The sequence below is a fragment of the Leptodactylus fuscus genome, chromosome 8 (genome assembly GCF_031893055.1).
Source record: "Leptodactylus fuscus isolate aLepFus1 chromosome 8, aLepFus1.hap2, whole genome shotgun sequence".
NCBI lineage: Eukaryota > Metazoa > Chordata > Amphibia > Anura > Leptodactylidae > Leptodactylus > Leptodactylus fuscus.
In genome coordinates, this window is record NC_134272.1 from 26,237,761 (window position 1) to 26,255,589 (window position 17,829).

General features: G+C 41.9%; 1 protein-coding gene across 4 annotated transcripts; it reads left to right on the forward strand.

Annotated features, from left to right (window-relative positions):
* Nucleotides 1–1,630: 1,630 nt before the first annotated feature.
* LANCL1 (LanC like glutathione S-transferase 1) lies at nt 1,631–15,745 on the forward strand. 4 transcript variants are annotated; one of them, XM_075285746.1, is made up of 10 exons: nt 1,631–1,697; nt 3,921–4,011; nt 5,198–5,315; nt 6,447–6,651; nt 7,890–8,037; nt 8,177–8,323; nt 10,511–10,693; nt 10,996–11,172; nt 11,544–11,616; nt 12,261–15,745. In XM_075285746.1, the coding sequence occupies exons 2-10, from the start codon at nt 3,934–3,936 to the stop codon at nt 12,335–12,337; spliced, it is 1,206 nt and encodes a 401-aa protein (XP_075141847.1). In that variant the 5' UTR covers nt 1,631–1,697; nt 3,921–3,933; the 3' UTR covers nt 12,338–15,745. The 4 variants fall into 4 exon arrangements, with proteins under 4 accessions (XP_075141847.1, XP_075141849.1, XP_075141846.1 ...); XM_075285748.1 differs by having other exon boundaries at nt 1,657–1,767; nt 6,447–6,513; XM_075285745.1 differs by having other exon boundaries at nt 1,660–1,767.
* Nucleotides 15,746–17,829: the final 2,084 nt, after the last annotated feature.

Sequence of the window (17,829 nt, forward strand, 5' to 3'; positions counted from 1 at the left end):
ACACAAGAAATAAATGAGTTTTGATATGATGTTGTGGCTAATGCCTACCTGCTATTTCCTTGCAGCAGTGTTAGTTGCTTTTTACGGCTTCCCCTTTAGGATACAGCTATGGTTTGCACACTAGTCTAAAGTCTCTGTGCCTTATCAGCAGTGAAGCAAGCCCTCCCTCAGACTTGTAAGACAGTCAGTAATCTCAGAGGCAGTGCATTTTGGATGCAGGTTGCTGTAAATTTTTTGCAGGCTCAGCAAGCTATACCCAGAATCACCTTCTTCAAATAGTCAAAAATCAGAGAATAAAACAGAAATGCATATGCTTATTAGCCTTCTCCGTGCGCTTCGGAAGTGTCTACTTGCACCCTCTTTGCTATTCTCTATGTGTGTGAGAGCCAGGAGAGGTTGTCATCAGCACAGCAGCCTCTCATATACATAAAGAATAGCAGAGAGGGTGCACACAGACACTTCTGGAGTGCACGGAGAAGGCTAATTAGCATATAAATAAAAAAGGACTACCGTATATACTCAAGTATAAGCCAACCCGTATATAAGCCGAGGCCCCTAATTTTTCCACAAAAAACTGAACGCAGAATTGGGGACGCCCCCAGTGCTGTGAGAGAACTCATTTGCATACCGACGAAAAGCGGATTATATACTGACTGGCGGCCAGGAGAAGACATCTAAAGGTAGGAGAATAGCCTTTCATAAGGCTATTCCTACATGTTAGGGACAAAGAATGACTTTTAATGGTAGAATCCCTTTAACCCTATCTGCACCACCATTGCGCGGTCTTACTTTTTCCAGGCTCATAAGTGACACAAGGGAGGGAATACAGGAAGTGAGAAGAGGAGACAGCAGGCAAAGCTGCACATATGCGTGAATAGCGTTTAAAAAGGCTATTCAGGCACCGTAAATGTTATATTAAACTACCACCCAGTTTTAAAATAAAACCCTAAAAAAGAATATCTACTTACACATCGTGCATGCTGGGCGGGCATTCAGGGTGCGCCGTCTTCTTCATCCACGCCTCTTCTTCCTCCCGATGTCCTCCGGTCCCGTCCTCCTCCGGCGCTCGAGAACTGACACTGATAAAAAAAAAAATAGCCTGGGCGCATGCGCAGAAGCCGCATGCTACTGCGCCCAGGCCATTTTTTTATATCAATGTCAGTTCACGAGTGACAGAGGAGGACGGGGGAGGAAGAAGAGGCGTGGAAGAAGAAGACGTGCACCCTGAATGCCCGCCCAGCATGCACAATGCGTAAGTAGATCATTCTTTTTTAGAGTTTTATTTTAAAACGGGGGGGGGTGTTTAATATAACATTTACGGTGCCTGAATAGCCTTTTTACAGGCTATTCACGCATATGTGGGGCTCTAGCAGCATGATGTTGCTGATAGAGCCCCTTTAACTAAACACTAATCCGGCCACGTATGTGAACGGGACTGCAGGCAAAGATTTGTACAGAATTAACTCCAAAGTCCACATGAAATTCGGAGTCTCCCCATAAGAAAGTAGCAGGAGCTGCGGCCTCATAGCCAGTCACCTCATACAGCCCGCCCGCACACTGTAGTGATGTACAGCACAGGCCGCTGCTAAGGTCTATATATACACAGCCGCTACGTCACAGGGGCGGGGCTAGGAGTCGCCGCGGCTCATACTGTGCACAGTGCACTTCCTGTTGTGCAGCCGTCTGCTCTCCGCGCTGTGAGTTGTTATATGACCGGTGCACCGGGCAGTGGATGGAGCTGAGCCGGAGTGTACGCGGAGCCCCGGGGTCTGCGCTCTCGGTTACCGCCGTGTATTAGTTCTTCGGAGGCTCAGGCCTGTGCTTGTATATAGTCCTACAGTGTCATGGCAGCTTAGTGTTATAGCATCTGGGCACTTATAGCTGTGGGACACCCTTATTTATATATGAGCTGCATATCCAGGGGCCACTGCTATGCAAGAGCTGTGTAGTCAGGGGCCTTTGCTATGCAAGAGTTGTGTATTCAGGGGCTATTGTTATGCAAGAGCTGTGTATCCAGGGGACATTGTGCAGAAGTTATGTTTTCGGGGGTTAGTGATATGCAGGAGCTAGTTATCCAGTGGCCATTGCTATGCAAGAGCTACGTATTCAGGGGTCATTGTTATGCGAGAGCTGTGTATCTATAGGCCATTGCTATAAAAGGGTTGCACGTCCAGGGGCCCTGCGCCATGCAAGAGTTGCACGTCCAGGGGTCCTGCGCCATGCAAGAGCTGCACTTCCAGGGGTCCCGCGCCATGCAAGAGTTGCACGTCCAGGGGTCCTGCACCATGCAAGAGCTGCGCATCCGGGGGTCCCGCGCCATGCAAGATGATGGATCTAGTGTAGGAGAGAACAGTTGAAGATGAGACCAGTTTTGTCAGATCAGAAAAAAGTTGCCAAATCTTGCGTCAAAATGAAATAATTATTTTTAAAAATATTATATTATTATTATAAACAAAAAATTGGAAATAAAAGTATTAGAAATGTATAAGTACAAATTTTAATGGAGATTGCCCATGCACAGAAGGTCCCGTCTCCTCAGGGTCGTATTGCTGTGTATTCCCTGGAGAACAGGGATGAGGAGTTGGGACCAGACTTCATTTCTGGCTTTATAATAAAATGTTTCATTCTTTTTTAATGTTATTCTACAATTATTAATGTTGTATAACTTATTACATGGTCTGTTTTATATTTTCATTCATAAGAATTCCATAATCATTCTGATAGGGCCAGTAAGATGACAAGGTATAAGACTGGCCGCAGTGGTCACGTGACTCAAACGGGACATCACTGCAGACATCAGTCAGGGGTCTTCTAAATAGATGATTGGACCTGCTGGGGTGTAATATTTTTACAGGCCCTATGAGCAGTACAATTAGGCTAAGGCCCCATGTAGCAAGGCACAGCAAAAAAAAATGCTGCATGAAAAAACGTGGTGACAAGACATCGCAGTTTTTCCCGTAGCACTTTACATAGGTTTCCTCTATGGACTTTCTGCTTCCGTTATACCTACAAGAAAACCACAATTGTTTTCGTAGGTGTAATTGACGTGCTCCGATTTCCAAAACCATGAAAGTATTTTTCTGTAATGTGTGAGTTGGATTAGCTAGAAATATTTTAGATAGTCGCACTGTCCAAAGAAGACGGGGGGGTGACAGAATGGGGCGTAGATAGTTTTTCTGCTTAGACTGGTCCCAGTGTCTGCAGCACAGTGATGATCTGGGAGCGCTGGAGATATCAGAGGGCTGTACTTTGGCTATCTCAGGGGCTCTCATTGAAGTGAATTGGAGAGCTGAGTGCTTTATTTCGGCTGTCTCCAGCACTCCTATTGAAGTGAATGGGATTGCTATCTACCACTAGTCATGTATACATATAGCCTGGCTGCGGTCAGCACTTAGACCCCCACTGGTCTGGTCACTGACGATAAATACTTTATATGGCGTAACCCCTTTAGCTAGTCGCTGGGGCTTGGATCATCTTAATCTAGTCGTGCAGTCTTTGTGCTATTTCACACCTTGCAGCAAGCACTGGCATGTCTCTCACTGTCTAACATCAGCCTATAATGTCTCATAGGGTGTGATTTAGCAATTTTAACTGCATGACTATAATTCTTTGTCAGTACATCCCGGTTTCCATAGAGCTGTGTGCCCCATAAAAGTTTTTCTCATTTGTTGGGTGAGCGCTTTACATTTACACTGCCCAGTTATCTGGAATGAGTATTTCTACAGACTGTTGTTCCAGATATTTGGCCCAACCATTGTCTTATGTAAAGGCCATACATGGTGCGCCCAAATTGGAGATCACCGTCATTTGCCAGTTAGTGGTAACCCGCATATAGATCTCATGGCTCTGTAGAGAATGTCTGTGTTTTTCATAAGGGAACATAACAACCATATGTAACAGTTCTATCTCTTTCCTCTTAGTTTCTTATAGACCATGGATGTCAGAAGCTTTCCGAATCCTTACCAAGATTACACTAAAGATGCTTCAGTGCCGTTCAATTCAGCCGGACAGGTGAGCTGAGACATCTTATTGTTTTCTACTTGTAACAGGTTATACAGTACATAGAAATGTTTTTGCTGTATTCTGGTTGGTAGAATAAATGTCGTTTTCAAGGAAATGGCGCATCTATAGGTATAATAATGCTCAGTGTAATGTTCCTTACAATGCACTTGAGATATATCGATTTTCATGCTGAAAGACTCCCCTTAAAGGGATTCAATCATTAAAGCACTATCTAACTTTACTTAAAATGTATGTAATATGTCAATATTTCTACGTTTAAGCTTTGATCATAAGACCTTAACATCTAATAATAGAGAGAGGTAAAAGTGTGCAGTGAAGCACCGTATATACTTGAGTATAAGCCGAATTTTTCAGCACAGTTTTTGTGCTGAAAAAGCCCCCCCCTCGGCTTATACTCGAGTCAGCAAAAAAAAACAAAAAAAAAAACAGCCGCAATATCAATGTATAGAATCTCCCATAAAATAGTGAAAAAAAGAAGCTTTAAAGGAAATAAAAAAAATTTAAAGTTCTAAATCCTTCCCTTCCATAGAATACATATAAAAGTAGAGAATTACTGTGAAACACAAACCCATTATGTATCCTGTGTCTGACAATGCCTGGTCTACTGAATATAGGGGATCTGCTCCTGTTCTGTCAGGAAGGGGTTAATAGGAGCACTGCAGATACCCTATATTCAGCCAGGCTGAATTCCAAGTGGGGGATGAAAAAACCCAGTCCTCAAGCTCCGGGAAGGGGCAGACAGACAACCAAAACACCCCCTCCCCTTCCCCAGCACCCAGCAACTACTGCACCCAAAAACTCTGACCATTTTAATTTTTGAAATTTCACAGTAGCTGCTGCATTCCCCCCCCCCCCCCCCCCTCGGCTTATACTCGAATCAATAAGTTTTCCCAGTTTTTTGTAGTAAAATTAGGGGCCTCAGCTTATATTCAGGTCGGCTTATACTCCAGTATATACGGTACATTAACTTAGGAGCACTATGGCCTGACTTCTACATTCTGTCTGCTGCCAGGAGGAGCAGATGACCCTACACAGCAAAGATGAATTGTATCACGTATTACTTTGTGCACTCACTTTCTGATGTAACATTTGAACAGGACGCCTTTTAAAATGTAATATTGACCCTGACTATGATTTTTTTATTTATTTTTTTATTCTTTTTGTCTCTTTCTAGCTAAATCATGATTTTGTTAATCGCTTGAATCTTAAGATCAGAGAACTACTAATCCGTATGGAATCTGAACTCGAACATGCAGATCCTAGAGATTTCACCGTATACACTGGCTGGTCAGGTAATTTAAATTGTTGAGAAAGTAAAAAGCGATGAAAGAATTCTTTAGTGATCTATTGACATGTTTTTGCAGTGTAAAGTAAAAGTCACGAATTTTGTGTGTGACGACATATTTGGCAATATCTTCCTACAGTGAAAATGTTACAATATGCTTTATAGGAAGAAATAGTTTTTTTCCTAGAGGCTAGGGGAGGTGGAAAAAATAATAAAAACATATGCGTCCCAGGCCACCGTCCAGCTACGTAGCGCCCCTGAGTTTTTTCCAGCGGAAGACGTCACATTGCATTGACTATTGAGGTGTCTTCACCGGCCTAAGGTAAAGTCACAGGATGTCAAAACACATTTTTATTTTTCACATTCCCGACCTCCAGGAAAAAACCCAAAAAAACTGTATTTCCTAGACAAGCCCTTTAATGATTGTCACGATTGAGTCAGATCACTTGATGATGATCATTAAAGGGTTTTTGGCATCAGAATTTTTAGGCTCAAAACATAAATATCAGGTCAGTGAGGCTCCACCAATCACCAATGTTTTATTTTTTATTGTCTAGCAAAGACAGTGCATTGTTTTGCAGCTTTGTCCATTCAGGTGAACAGGATGAATCTGCAATATCCAGTACTATTGTATGCACGTAGACAGACCAAAGTAAATAATTTATAACCCCGAGTGTTTGGCAATAGGTGCAGTGAAATCCTGCACAGAGGGCTTTTCGATTTTCTGGGTTTCGGTATAAAAACGACGGCCAACTGGTGGACTCCATTGTAGTTTATGGGATCTGTAGGTAACAGCTGTTTTAGCAGATGGGCTCTCCGTCTTTCTGATCCCCCCCCCCCCCCCCCCAGTGGACCTAAACAACTGAGCCCCAGCGCTAGTATGAACTTAGCCTTAGAATGCTTGCAAAACTAGAAGTGAAATTTAAGGGGTTGTCCGGGATCAATACAAATCCCTACACTAATCTAAACACCCGCCTAGTGTCTAAATGACATATTTTATCAAAAATGTATAGCTAACCATACTATCGATATTGAAATGCTAATTAGCGATGACCTGAAAAGTTCTGTAGCATAAACTCTAAATGATGTTATTTTTTCTATAATAATTTGCTTTTTGCATCTGTTTTATTTCCTCCAGGAATAGCCCTTTTGTACCTTCACCTGGCTGAAGTGTATGGAGATGATTATTTGGAAAAGGCTCATCGGTACGCATCCAAAGGAGTGCGCGGTGTCGTAAGACATGGCTCCAGTTTTCTGTGTGGCGCGTCAGGCCCCTATGCGGTAGCTGCTGTCACTTTTTATAAGACTGGACAGGGTAAAAAGGCAGAAGAATGTATTTCAAAGTAAGGATTTCTAGTCTATGTTTTGACCATATACTGTAATTGCATACATAGATCCAGAAATATTTGCATGGTGACACAATCTTCATGATTTGGGCTCTGCAGACCTCACATTGGATTTGAGATGCAGGAACTGAGATACAATTGAAGTGTAGACTTTCAGGTTTAATGCAAGAGGTTGAACAATAATATCCTCTGAAACGTTAAGGAATTGCACCCATTAAAGGGATCCTATCATTAAAACTCATTTTTTTTTTGTCCCTGACATGTAGGAATAGCCTTAAGCAAGGCTATCTACCTTTAGATGTCTTCTCCGTGCCGACGTTCGGTAGAAATCTCGGTTTTCGTCGGTATGTAAATGAGTTCTCTCGCAGCACTGGGGGCGTCCCCAATGCTGTAAGAGAACTCTCCAGCGCCGCCTCCGTCTTCTTCTGGAACGGACTCTCTTGTCTTCTTCCAGAGCTGGGTTCAAACTTCTAAATACAGGTTAAGCTTAGTTTCATCTGTCCATTGAATGCTATTCTAGAACTGGGCTGGCTTGTTTAGATGTGGCAAAGTCTAACCTGGTCTTTCTATTTTTGAGGCTCATTAGCAGTTTACACCTTGTTGTGAACCCTCTGTATTTTCTCTTCTGAAGTCTTTGCTTTCATGGTAGACTTGTGCTAAATTCATACTAGGCAGCCGCTAAATCAGCGAGAAGAAAAGTTACGCAAGCAGGATTTTTGTCTCCACCAATTTCAGTTTATAATCATTGGAAACTTGGCAGACCTCATTATAGTCTAAGGGGTCCGTGGGTAGCCACTTTTTTAGGTTGACAGGGTTTCCGTCCTCCTGGTCCCTGTGCACACCCAAAGGCTGAATTCACACAGAGTTTTATGTCAGGATTTTGAGGCCGAATTCGCCTCAAAATCCTGACCAAAAAGACGGCTCCCATTGAAATAAAAAAACAAACAAACCCTCATTCTCAAAATAAAGGCAATATGTTATTAATCCTGCATGTGATATTTAACTTATTGTTTTAAACAGCTAATAAAAGTTAATAACTTATATGTACTCTAAAATGGTGGCAGTAAAAATACAACACCTCCCACAAAAAACAAGCTGTCCTAATAGCTACATTGATGAAAAAATGAGTTATTACTTGGAATTCAAGCACATTGCTGCAAATAGATTCTGTCCATGGTCTGCTTACAGTAGTTTTGGGTATTAATGCCTGATACTTTTTTTTTTTTTGCCCCCAGAGTGCTGGAGCTGCACCCTTATGTGATGGAAGGGAAGAATCGGGAGCCAGATGAGCTCTTGTATGGGCGTGTAGGCTATCTATACAGCTTGTTATTCATCAACAAGCATTACAAAGAGGAGAAGATTCCCTTCAAATATATCCAAGAGGTGAATCTTTGACAAATGTTTGGTCAAACTTTTTTTTTTTCCTGCTTAGTTTCTTTCTACAAAAAAAAAAAAAAAATCAGATGTGAATCCTGAGCTGATTGATTATTTTCTATGTCCAAAGCATTTTCTCTTCTTTTAGATGTGTGACCGAATCCTGAAGTCTGGTGAGAACTTCGCTGATCAAAAAAAAATGAAAACTCAAAGCCCGTTATTGTACGAATGGTATAAAGAGTGCTATGTGGGACCGGCCCATGGCCTAGCAGGCATTTATTACTTCTTAATGCAAGTAGGTAACATTGTTTAAAGCAATTCCTTAACCCTTTCCCGCCAATGGCATTTTTTGAGTTTCGTTTTTGACTCCCCTCCTTCTAAACCCCATAACTTTTTTTATTTCTCCACTCCCAGAGCCATATGAGGTCTTAATTTTTGCAGGACAAATTTTTCTTCATGATGCCACCATTAATTATTCTATATAATATACTGTTCTTGTTTTTTTTTATCTTTCATACAGAGACTGTGTAAACAAGCGGTCAGATAGAAGATAAGTGCTGAAGGAAACAGATCTCATTAATATGCTAGTACAAAGTTTCTTATATTCACATTCACTACCCATTTCTGAAAGTTGTTTATATCTGGAGTTACACTTTAAAGAGGATATTATTTAATATACAGTCCTATGAAAAAGTTTGGGCACCCCTATTAATCTTAATCATTTTTAGTTCTAAATATTTTGGTGTTTGCAGCAGCCATTTCAGTTTGATATATCTAATAACTGATGGACACAGTAATATTTCAGGATTGAAATGAGGTTTATTGTACTAACAGAAAATGCGCAATATGCATTAAACCAAAATTTGACCGGTGCAAAAATATGGGCACCTCAACAGAAAAGTGACATTAATATTTAGTACATCCTCCTTTTGCAAAGATAACAGCCTCTAGTTGCTTCCTGTAGCTTTTAATCAGTTCCTGGATCCTGGATGAAGGTATTTTGGACCATTTCTTTCTACAAAACAATTCAAGTTCAGTTAAGTTTGATGGTCGCCGAACATGGACAGCCCGCTCTCAAATGATCTGAAAACAAAGATTGCTCAACATAGTTGTTCAGGGGAAGGATACAAAACGTTGTCTCAGAGATTTAACCTGTCAGTTTCCACTGTGAGGAACATAGTAAGGAAATGGAAGACCACAGGGACAGTTCTTGTTAAGCCCAGAAGTGGCAGGCCAAGAAAAATATCAGAAAGGCAGAGAAGAAGAATGGTGAGAACAGTCAAGGACAATCCACAGACCACCTCCAAAGAGCTGCAGCATCATCTTGCTGCAGATGGTGTCACTGTGCATCGGTCAACTATACAGCGCACTTTGCACAAATAGAAGCTGTATGGGAGAGTGATGAGAAAGAAGCCGTTTCTGCACGTACGCCACAAATAGAGTTGCCTGAGGTATGAAAAAGCACATTTGGACAAGGCAGCTTCATTTTGGAAACAAAAATTGAGTTGTTTGGTTATAAAAAAAGGCGTTATGCATGGCGTCCAAAAAGAAACAGCATTCCAAGAAAAACACATGCTACCCACTGTAAAATTTGGTGGAGGTTCCATCATGCTTTGGGGCTGTGTGGCCAATGCTGGCATCGGGAATCTTGTTAAAGTTGAGGGTCGCATGGATTCCACTCAGTATCAGCAGATTCTTGAGAATAATGTTCAAGAATCAGTGACGAAGTTGAAGTTACGCCGGGGATGGATATTTCAGCAAGACAATGATCCAAAACACCGCTCCAAATCAACTCAGGCATTCATGCAGAGGAACAATTACAATGTTCTGGAATGGCCATCCCAGTCCCCAGACCTGAATATCATTGAACATCTGTGGGATGATTTGAAGAGGGCTGTCCATGCTCGGCGACCATCTAACTTAACTGAACTTGAATTGTTTGTCCAAAATACCTTTATCCAGGAACTGATTAAAAGCTACAGGAAGCAACTAGAGGCTGTTATCTTTGCAAAAGGAGGATGTACTAAATATTAATGTCACTTTTCTGTTGAGGAGCCCATACTTTTGCACCGGTCAAATTTTGGTTTAATGCATATTGCGCATTTTCTGTTAGTACAATAAACCTCATTTCAATCCTGAAATATTACTGTGTCCATCAGTTATTAGATATATCAAACTGAAATGGCTGTTGCAAATACCAAAATATTTAGAACTAAAAATGATTAAGATTAATAGGGGTGCCCAAACTTTTTCATAGGACTGTATATATATCTTAGAGCATATTTTTGCATGTTCCTTCTGTTATTCCTACTGGAATTGTTTCAGTACATTTTCAACTATGTGTGTGGTGGAATAATATGATGAGATTTCTTAATACTATAGTTTGCCATACATAGAAATGGAGATTTGTTTGGTTTAGTTATGTGGGAAGAGAGGAAAGAGGATCAGCTGCAATAAGAGATAATTGTATTATTCTCCTTAGCCTGAATGTAAAGTCAGCAGTGAAAAGCTTCAGGCCCTTGTTCGACCAAGTGTGGAGTATGTCCGCCGGCTCAAGTTCCCTTCTGGAAACTATCCTGCCTGCAGTGACGACAATAGGGATCTTCTGGTCCACTGGTGTCATGGAGCTCCTGGTGTCATTTATATGTTAACCCAGGCTTATAAGGTATTTGTCTCTTTTACTGTGCTTTGAATATTACTTGTATATAACACTTATATTATGCCTATGTATGTGTTACATTGTATATCTACTAATTGTATCACCCACCAATATGTGCAGTCAGCAGTGGGAGACAGTCGGGTGTCTGTGGCATCTGATATGGCGTCTGAGGCCGCCACTTCTCTGTGCTACCCTGTTAGACAGACACCATCTACAAACAACATGCCATTTTCACCTTCCTTTGTCCAGGTGCTGTTATACAAAATGTAACTTTTTCGTGTGTTTTTTTTTTTTTTTTTTCTTGCCAGGTTTTTCAGAATAATGAATATTTAGCAGATGCCGCACAGTGTGCCGAGATTGTCTGGCAGCGGGGATTATTGAAGAAAGGCTATGGCTTATGCCATGGAGCAGCAGGAAATGCCTATAGCTTCCTCGCCATGTACAACCTGACTCATGACTTGAAATATCTCTACAGAGCATGTAAGGTGAGTTGTAGAATTTTTAGTTCTGGAAAACACGTGTTCTACCTAAATGTGGAGTCCTAAAGGTGAAACCCGCAGGGAGCTTCCTCACATTGTCAAGCCCCTTAGGTTACTGACCTCAGGGTATGAGGTTAAACAGCCAGGATCCCTCTTTTGATCGTATGGGCACCACTTTTGTGCCCATGTGATTTCCATTACATACACGTACGGCCTTCACTGATGTTCCTATTGCTAGTGATGAATATACTTCACCTTTCTCAGTTTTTTTTTTTTTTCATGTTTCTAAATTATAATTGGCAGAATGACAAACATGAAGGGTTCAGTAACTGCACAAGGTTTTACCATTCTACTCTTTTGTATCGTGTTCCTATCAGTTTGCAGATTGGTGCTTGGATTATGGAAGTCATGGTTGCAGGGTTCCCGATACTACATATTCCCTTTTTGAAGGTATGCAAAGATACTTTTTTTTTTTTTTCTAACTTTCATGCATGAATGTATAATATACTGAATTAGAGAGTATGAAAATATGAAAATGGTGTATAGATATAGATGAGCCTATGGATGATGAATGGTGGGAGTTTTTGGGTGCAGTAGTTGCTGGGAAAGGGGAGGGGGTGTTTTGGTTGTCTGTCTGCCCCTTCCCTGAGCTTGAGGACTGAGTTTTTTTTTTTTTTCCCCACTTGGAATTCAGTCTGGCTGGATATAGGGTATCTGCAGTGCTCCTATTAACTCCTTCCCGATGGAACAGGAGCACTGCAGATCCCCTATATTCAGTAGACCGGGCACTGTCAGACACAAGGATACCTAATGTGTATGTTTCCCTCCAAAAAAAAAAAAAAAATTTTTATTTTTTTTTGGCTGACTCGATTATAAGCCATGGGGGGCTTTTTCAGCACAAAAACTGGGCTGAAAAATTCGGCTTATATTCAAGTATATACGTCCCTAGTGTGAACATCCGCAGATCTGTTAAACAGGCGCACTGTAGACACTGATGTAAATGCCCCATAAATTCAGTATGGCCATAATCCTACTGATCTAAAGAATAAAGTTTTGCTTCTTATACCTTTGTATTCTCAATTCTTCCCCTACAGGGCTGGCCGGCACCATTTACTTTTTGTCAGACTTAACCAATCCTGAAAAAGCGAGGTTTCCTGCCTTTGAATTATAGCTCTTGATGCTTCGCTCCCGGCAGTTCTTGCACCATGAGGAGTCTCTTCTTGTCTTCAGCACTTATAATACATCCTTCAATATCTTGACAAGAGAACAAGTTCATAGATGACCGATAAGTTTAGTCGATATGAGAATTGATGTCATTTTGCAGCTCTTTGTTAGCATGACCATGTCATATGACTCTTCAGCGCACAACAGCTCGGCCCCCTGCTACAGTGAAGAAAGTACTTGGCAGCGACTGTCCTGCCCAGGGGATCGTCTTTGTCATCTTCTTTCTTCTTATTGCTAAAAAACGCAGTCCAGTTTTGTGTTATTTTAATGCCAGTTGCTTTTCTTGCACCTTAAATGGGCTTACTGATACATCTGTAATGTGTGTAATATGATGTTTTGGGGTATTCAGTTTTTTTTTTAATAGTACTACCAAAAAAGGCAAATCAACTACTTGTGAATATATGAGCGACTTGTTTTATAACATGCAGTATGATATGACAGTGTTATAAAAAATATCCACTGCCTAAAGGGGTTGTCTAACCGTGTAAGTGAAATGAGAATGTTCTAACATAATAAAAGTAGTATTGCCTTTTTAATCTTCCATCTGCCTTTGTTGGAACCTTTATGGTCCCCTATGTCGTAGCCTACAGCAGTGCAGCACAACATTGACATTTGATCACTGCAGCCAATGGCTGCGAGTAGTGTTTATATACTGGCTGCAAGAGATATGGTATCGACACAGAGAACAGCACCAAATGCAGTGCTTTGGAATGGGGGACACAAGGGATTTGCAAAGTGAGCGTTACTTCTGTTTTCTACACTTTACCTTGCATAAAAATCCCACTTACAGTAATAAATTTAACTATTATGATGTGTGCATTGATGGTGACAGCTAGAGATGAGCGAACACTGTTCGAAACAGCCATTTCGAATAGCACGCACCCATAGGAATGAATGGACGTAGCCGGCACACAGGGGGTTAAGCCGCCGGCAAGGTCTGCGTGCCGGCTCCATTCATTTCTATGGGTGCGTGCTGTTCGAAACGGCTGTTTCGAATAGTGTTCGCTCATCTCTAGTGACAGCCTATTTTATCTAATCTTAAGACCCCATGCACACAACAGAGTATGCTTCCCCGATGTGGGGCCTAGTTTGCCTAGGATAACACTCAGACTGACATCAGAGTGCTTTCCATTTTACGATAACATCTGGGGGGGCTTCCAATTCATTCTGTTCCAATAACAGAAGCAGGATAAGACCTGCTCTATATGAATTCGAAGCCCCTATAGACATGAAAGCATCACAGAATTCATTCTGATACTCTGAGTGTCTTCCAATTGGGTTTTGTTGCAAACTTGTCCCCACATTGGATGCACACTAGGGACCCCCACCCAACCTGAGAATGAGGTCTCGTCTCCCACATGTGAATGGAGCATCATGTTGCAATTTTACATTGCTTTTCTAGTCTTTCTCTATAGTACTGCTAGTGATAGCCAAGCACTGTCCACTGCCGTCTCTAACAATCCCATAGGGAATGAATGGAGCAGCAATGCACTTGGAGGAGAGTAGACCTCACTGCATTTCTACTGTGCTTTTTTTCTGTTGCAGATTTTGCTGCATTTTTTTTTTTAACCAAACAAAGTAATAGCTACAAAAGGAATGGGAAATATATAGAAAGTTCTTATACGTATCCCTTCTGCTCAGTCCACTCCAGCTACATATTGAACCCAAAAAGCTGATTTTCCGCAATATGGGGTCTCAGCCTAAAGTGTTATTTTAATATGGTAAAACTGACAACTGGGAACAAGCACTCATGTAGTTCCAGAAAAAAATAGAAAACAAGTATTAAAATAAGAGAAAATGTGGTATAACCTGATAAGTGAGGGCACCCCTCTGATGAAGTTCCCATCCCTTAACAGGCCTTATGGACAGGGCTCACCCCATCATCATGTAGAAAGAGATCCACTCTTAGCATTCATTGTCCTACTTTAGTAACTTTACATCTACTAAAGTTTTATTGTAAAAATAACTGTGGCAGATTAATTAAATTGACTTGTACAGAGAAGACGTCGACTAGTGGATGTTTAAATATTACATACCTTATGTGCTTGATCCTCACAAGTGCCAGGAGTGATCAGATGACTATAAAACACAGTGTTGTCTTCTTGTAAGATTAACTCCCCGTCTTCTATAGATACGTTCCTATTAAATATACCTTCTGGACATTAGGATTGTAGCATTAGCCCTGCGATTTATTATTCTGGTGGCGGCCAGTAGGTGGCAGAAGGAAGTAGATGTAGTTAGATATGACATGTCAGGGAGGATTCATGCACAAGGCTTACAATGCCTTGTACAGTGACCAGTACTTATAGGCATTCATCTCTTAAAAAGTATCATTGACTTAAGCGTCTGTACACACAGTCTCTGCACAACTACTGTATCTGTGGCAAAGAATTTAATTTCAGATATATATATATATATATATATATATATATATATAGTGTTTTAGCACTTCCATCCAGCTTGATAACATCATAGTTAGAAGATCAGCTCAATGAAGTTCTTAAATTCATCCAGCCTTAAAGAGGATCCATCTTTTTCAGAAAATGTGAATGCCACATGGAAAAATAATACATTCTAGTGTTCTTATCAAAAGCTTCCATAGTCCAGCAATTTCTCTTGGCCTGTTTAAACTCATACTCTGGCAAGAACTATACGGTAGGGGGGAAGAAAGTGGCAGCTTGTTTCGGCAAGTGTGTTATGTCTTGGGTATTAGGGTAACTTCACACGGGGTTTTTTGGTCTGGAACCTGAGGCGGAGGCCACCTCAGGTTCCAGATCAAAATACGGGTAACAGCGACTGGATGTCGGTGCAATGCATCGGCATCCAGTCACGCACTCTGCTCCGGATTAGGCCCAAATGAATGGAGGCGAATGAGCATGTCGCTTCTTTTTTCCGGGAGCTGGAACAAAAGGCTCCCAGAAAAAAGAACTGACAGTCTCCCATTGATTTCAATGGGAGACGTCTTTTTGGTCAGGATTTTGAGGCAGATACGGCAACTGCTCCCACATTACCCCACACGATATGATGCCGTTTCAGGCTAACTTTATATGTCCAGGCACCATCTGCACGTTAAAGGACTCAGTTGGTGACGGCTTATACAGTTTTATGTTTGTGTAATGACAGTAACCTCTATTACAAAATTGCCTGACCATTGTATAAGCCATGCTATCTCCGATGCCGCCCCTGCTACCTCTTGTGTCACCCCCTCTACCTCATAGATTGTAAGCTCTTGCGAGTCCCATTGTGTGCAGTGACTATTTCTTTGTAATGTATCTTTCTGTCTGTACTTGAACCCCACAAATTGTACAGTGCTGCGGAATATGCTGGCACTATATAAATAAAATGTATTATTATTCGAGACCAGCCTCAATAGCTATATTCCTATGACAGGCCTGGAAGCCTTCTTTAGGGACAGCTCCCACAATCTTATCTGCCATCCTGAATCAAGAAAGGTACGGGGCTGGTGGGGACCAGCTACAGGAGACTTTGAGGGGCATCACAAAAAGCATTTTATATAGTCCATCTCTACTTTTGTCTGCAGGACTGACTGCTAAGCTACGGCTCTGAGCAGTTTAGCAGAATAGTTACAGACAGATCGGGCAGACATTGCTCCCTGCCTCTACAGTGCCATTAACGGCTGCAACCCAGGGGCGTTTAACACATTGGCTGGCCCAGTGCAAAGGTTTCATAAGTGGCCTCCTGATACTACCACACAGACATACATCCCAACTTTCAGAAGACATGAAGGTGGAGTACTACGGCAGCATAGCGCACCTCAACAAATTTTTTGGTGTTAAACTGTGCCCCTAATCCTACCCATGTCTCCATTGACCATACCGATTCCAAAGTCCCTTTGTGTCCTTACTAAGTAATAGTGTCCTGTAATTTATATTATACATTGGTGATGTCTCCACCACACAGTATAATGCCACCACCCCCCCCCCCCCTGCGCCATAGGGCCCGGTGCAAGTGCAACATCTGTCCTATGGTTAAAGAGGTCCTGCTGCAACAAAATATGACAGCACAGGAAGTTTTGGGAGACTTTGCTCTTCAGCCTAATGATGCAATGGAGTGTAATGGGGACAAAGCAGCTCCAGAGTGCACAGAGGAGAGGATTACATGTGTGCAGTTTTCATCCACTTTGTGCAAATCACTTTCCTGTGTTATAACCTATATACCTTTATATATAGGTATATTCTGCTTCAGCAGTCTGTATTACAACACTGACTGGTATATTACCCTACTTTCTTGGGACCCTGAAAATTAGATCTGTCACATTAAGGAACAAGTATGGAGCGAGGCAGAGGGTGTGTTTACCATTCAATCAAGCTTTGGCTTGATTTGGGAGCAAGCAGGGGGTCCCTTGATCTCCATTCACAGCAGCAGTGAGGAGACTGCTATCTCTGCCTTCACTGCAGCCATGAGATGATGGTCAGGGGACCACATTTGTTTTTTAGTGGAACCTGTATCTAGCATTCATTAATTGCACATCCTATGGATATAGCCATACATGCCCAGATAGATGTATTCCTTTCATGTCCTTTGTATTCTGCATTTAACCCTGCTGACCTGAGAGTTGAAGGTTTATCTGTTCACCATTTTGAAACTCCGGCATCCTATTCTTGGCTGCACTTGAATCCTACAGTGGGCCAAACCTTGCCTAGTGTGTATGGGACAGTATTCTCCTATCTGTGTCTCTCCAGCTCTTGAGAATTTACAAGGTTCTTGCTGGAGTTTGAAGTTGAAGAACACTTCGATGGCTGAAGCCCTACATTGCAGTAATGCAGCTTTTTTTGTTACAGATTTTGCTATGGGTTTTTTTTGGAGCTGAAGCCATTAGTGGATTGAGCAGGAGGTAGAAGTATAAGAACTTTCTATATATTTCCAATTCATTTTGCAGCCACTCCTGGCTTTGGCTCAAATAACTGCAGCAAAATCTGTATCAATAGAAGCTGCATTTCTGCAATGTGGGGCCTTAGCCTTTAAGAAATTCCCACTGTGCTTATTTGCACATGGTGCAGCAGAAGCTGGAGTCAGTGGCGTAACTAGGAATGGCGGGGCCCCGTGGCGAACTTTTAACATGCCCCCCCCCCATCGACGCCGAAGACCTCGACCGACCCCCTACTCCGCACTCTATTATGTCCCTTAGTAAGCCCTGCACTCAGTATTATGTCCATTAGTGGCCCCTGCACACAGTATTATCCCCAATAGTGGCCCCTGCACACAGTATTATCCCCAATAGTGGCCCCTGCACACAGTATTATCCCCCATAGTGTCCCCTGCACACAGTACTATCCCTAATAGTGGCCCCTGCACGCAGTATTATCCCCAATAGTGGCCCCTGTACACAGTATTATCCCCAATAGTGTCTCCTGCACACAGTATTATCCCCCATAGTGGCCTCTGCACACAGTATTATGTCCCATAGTCGCCCCTGTA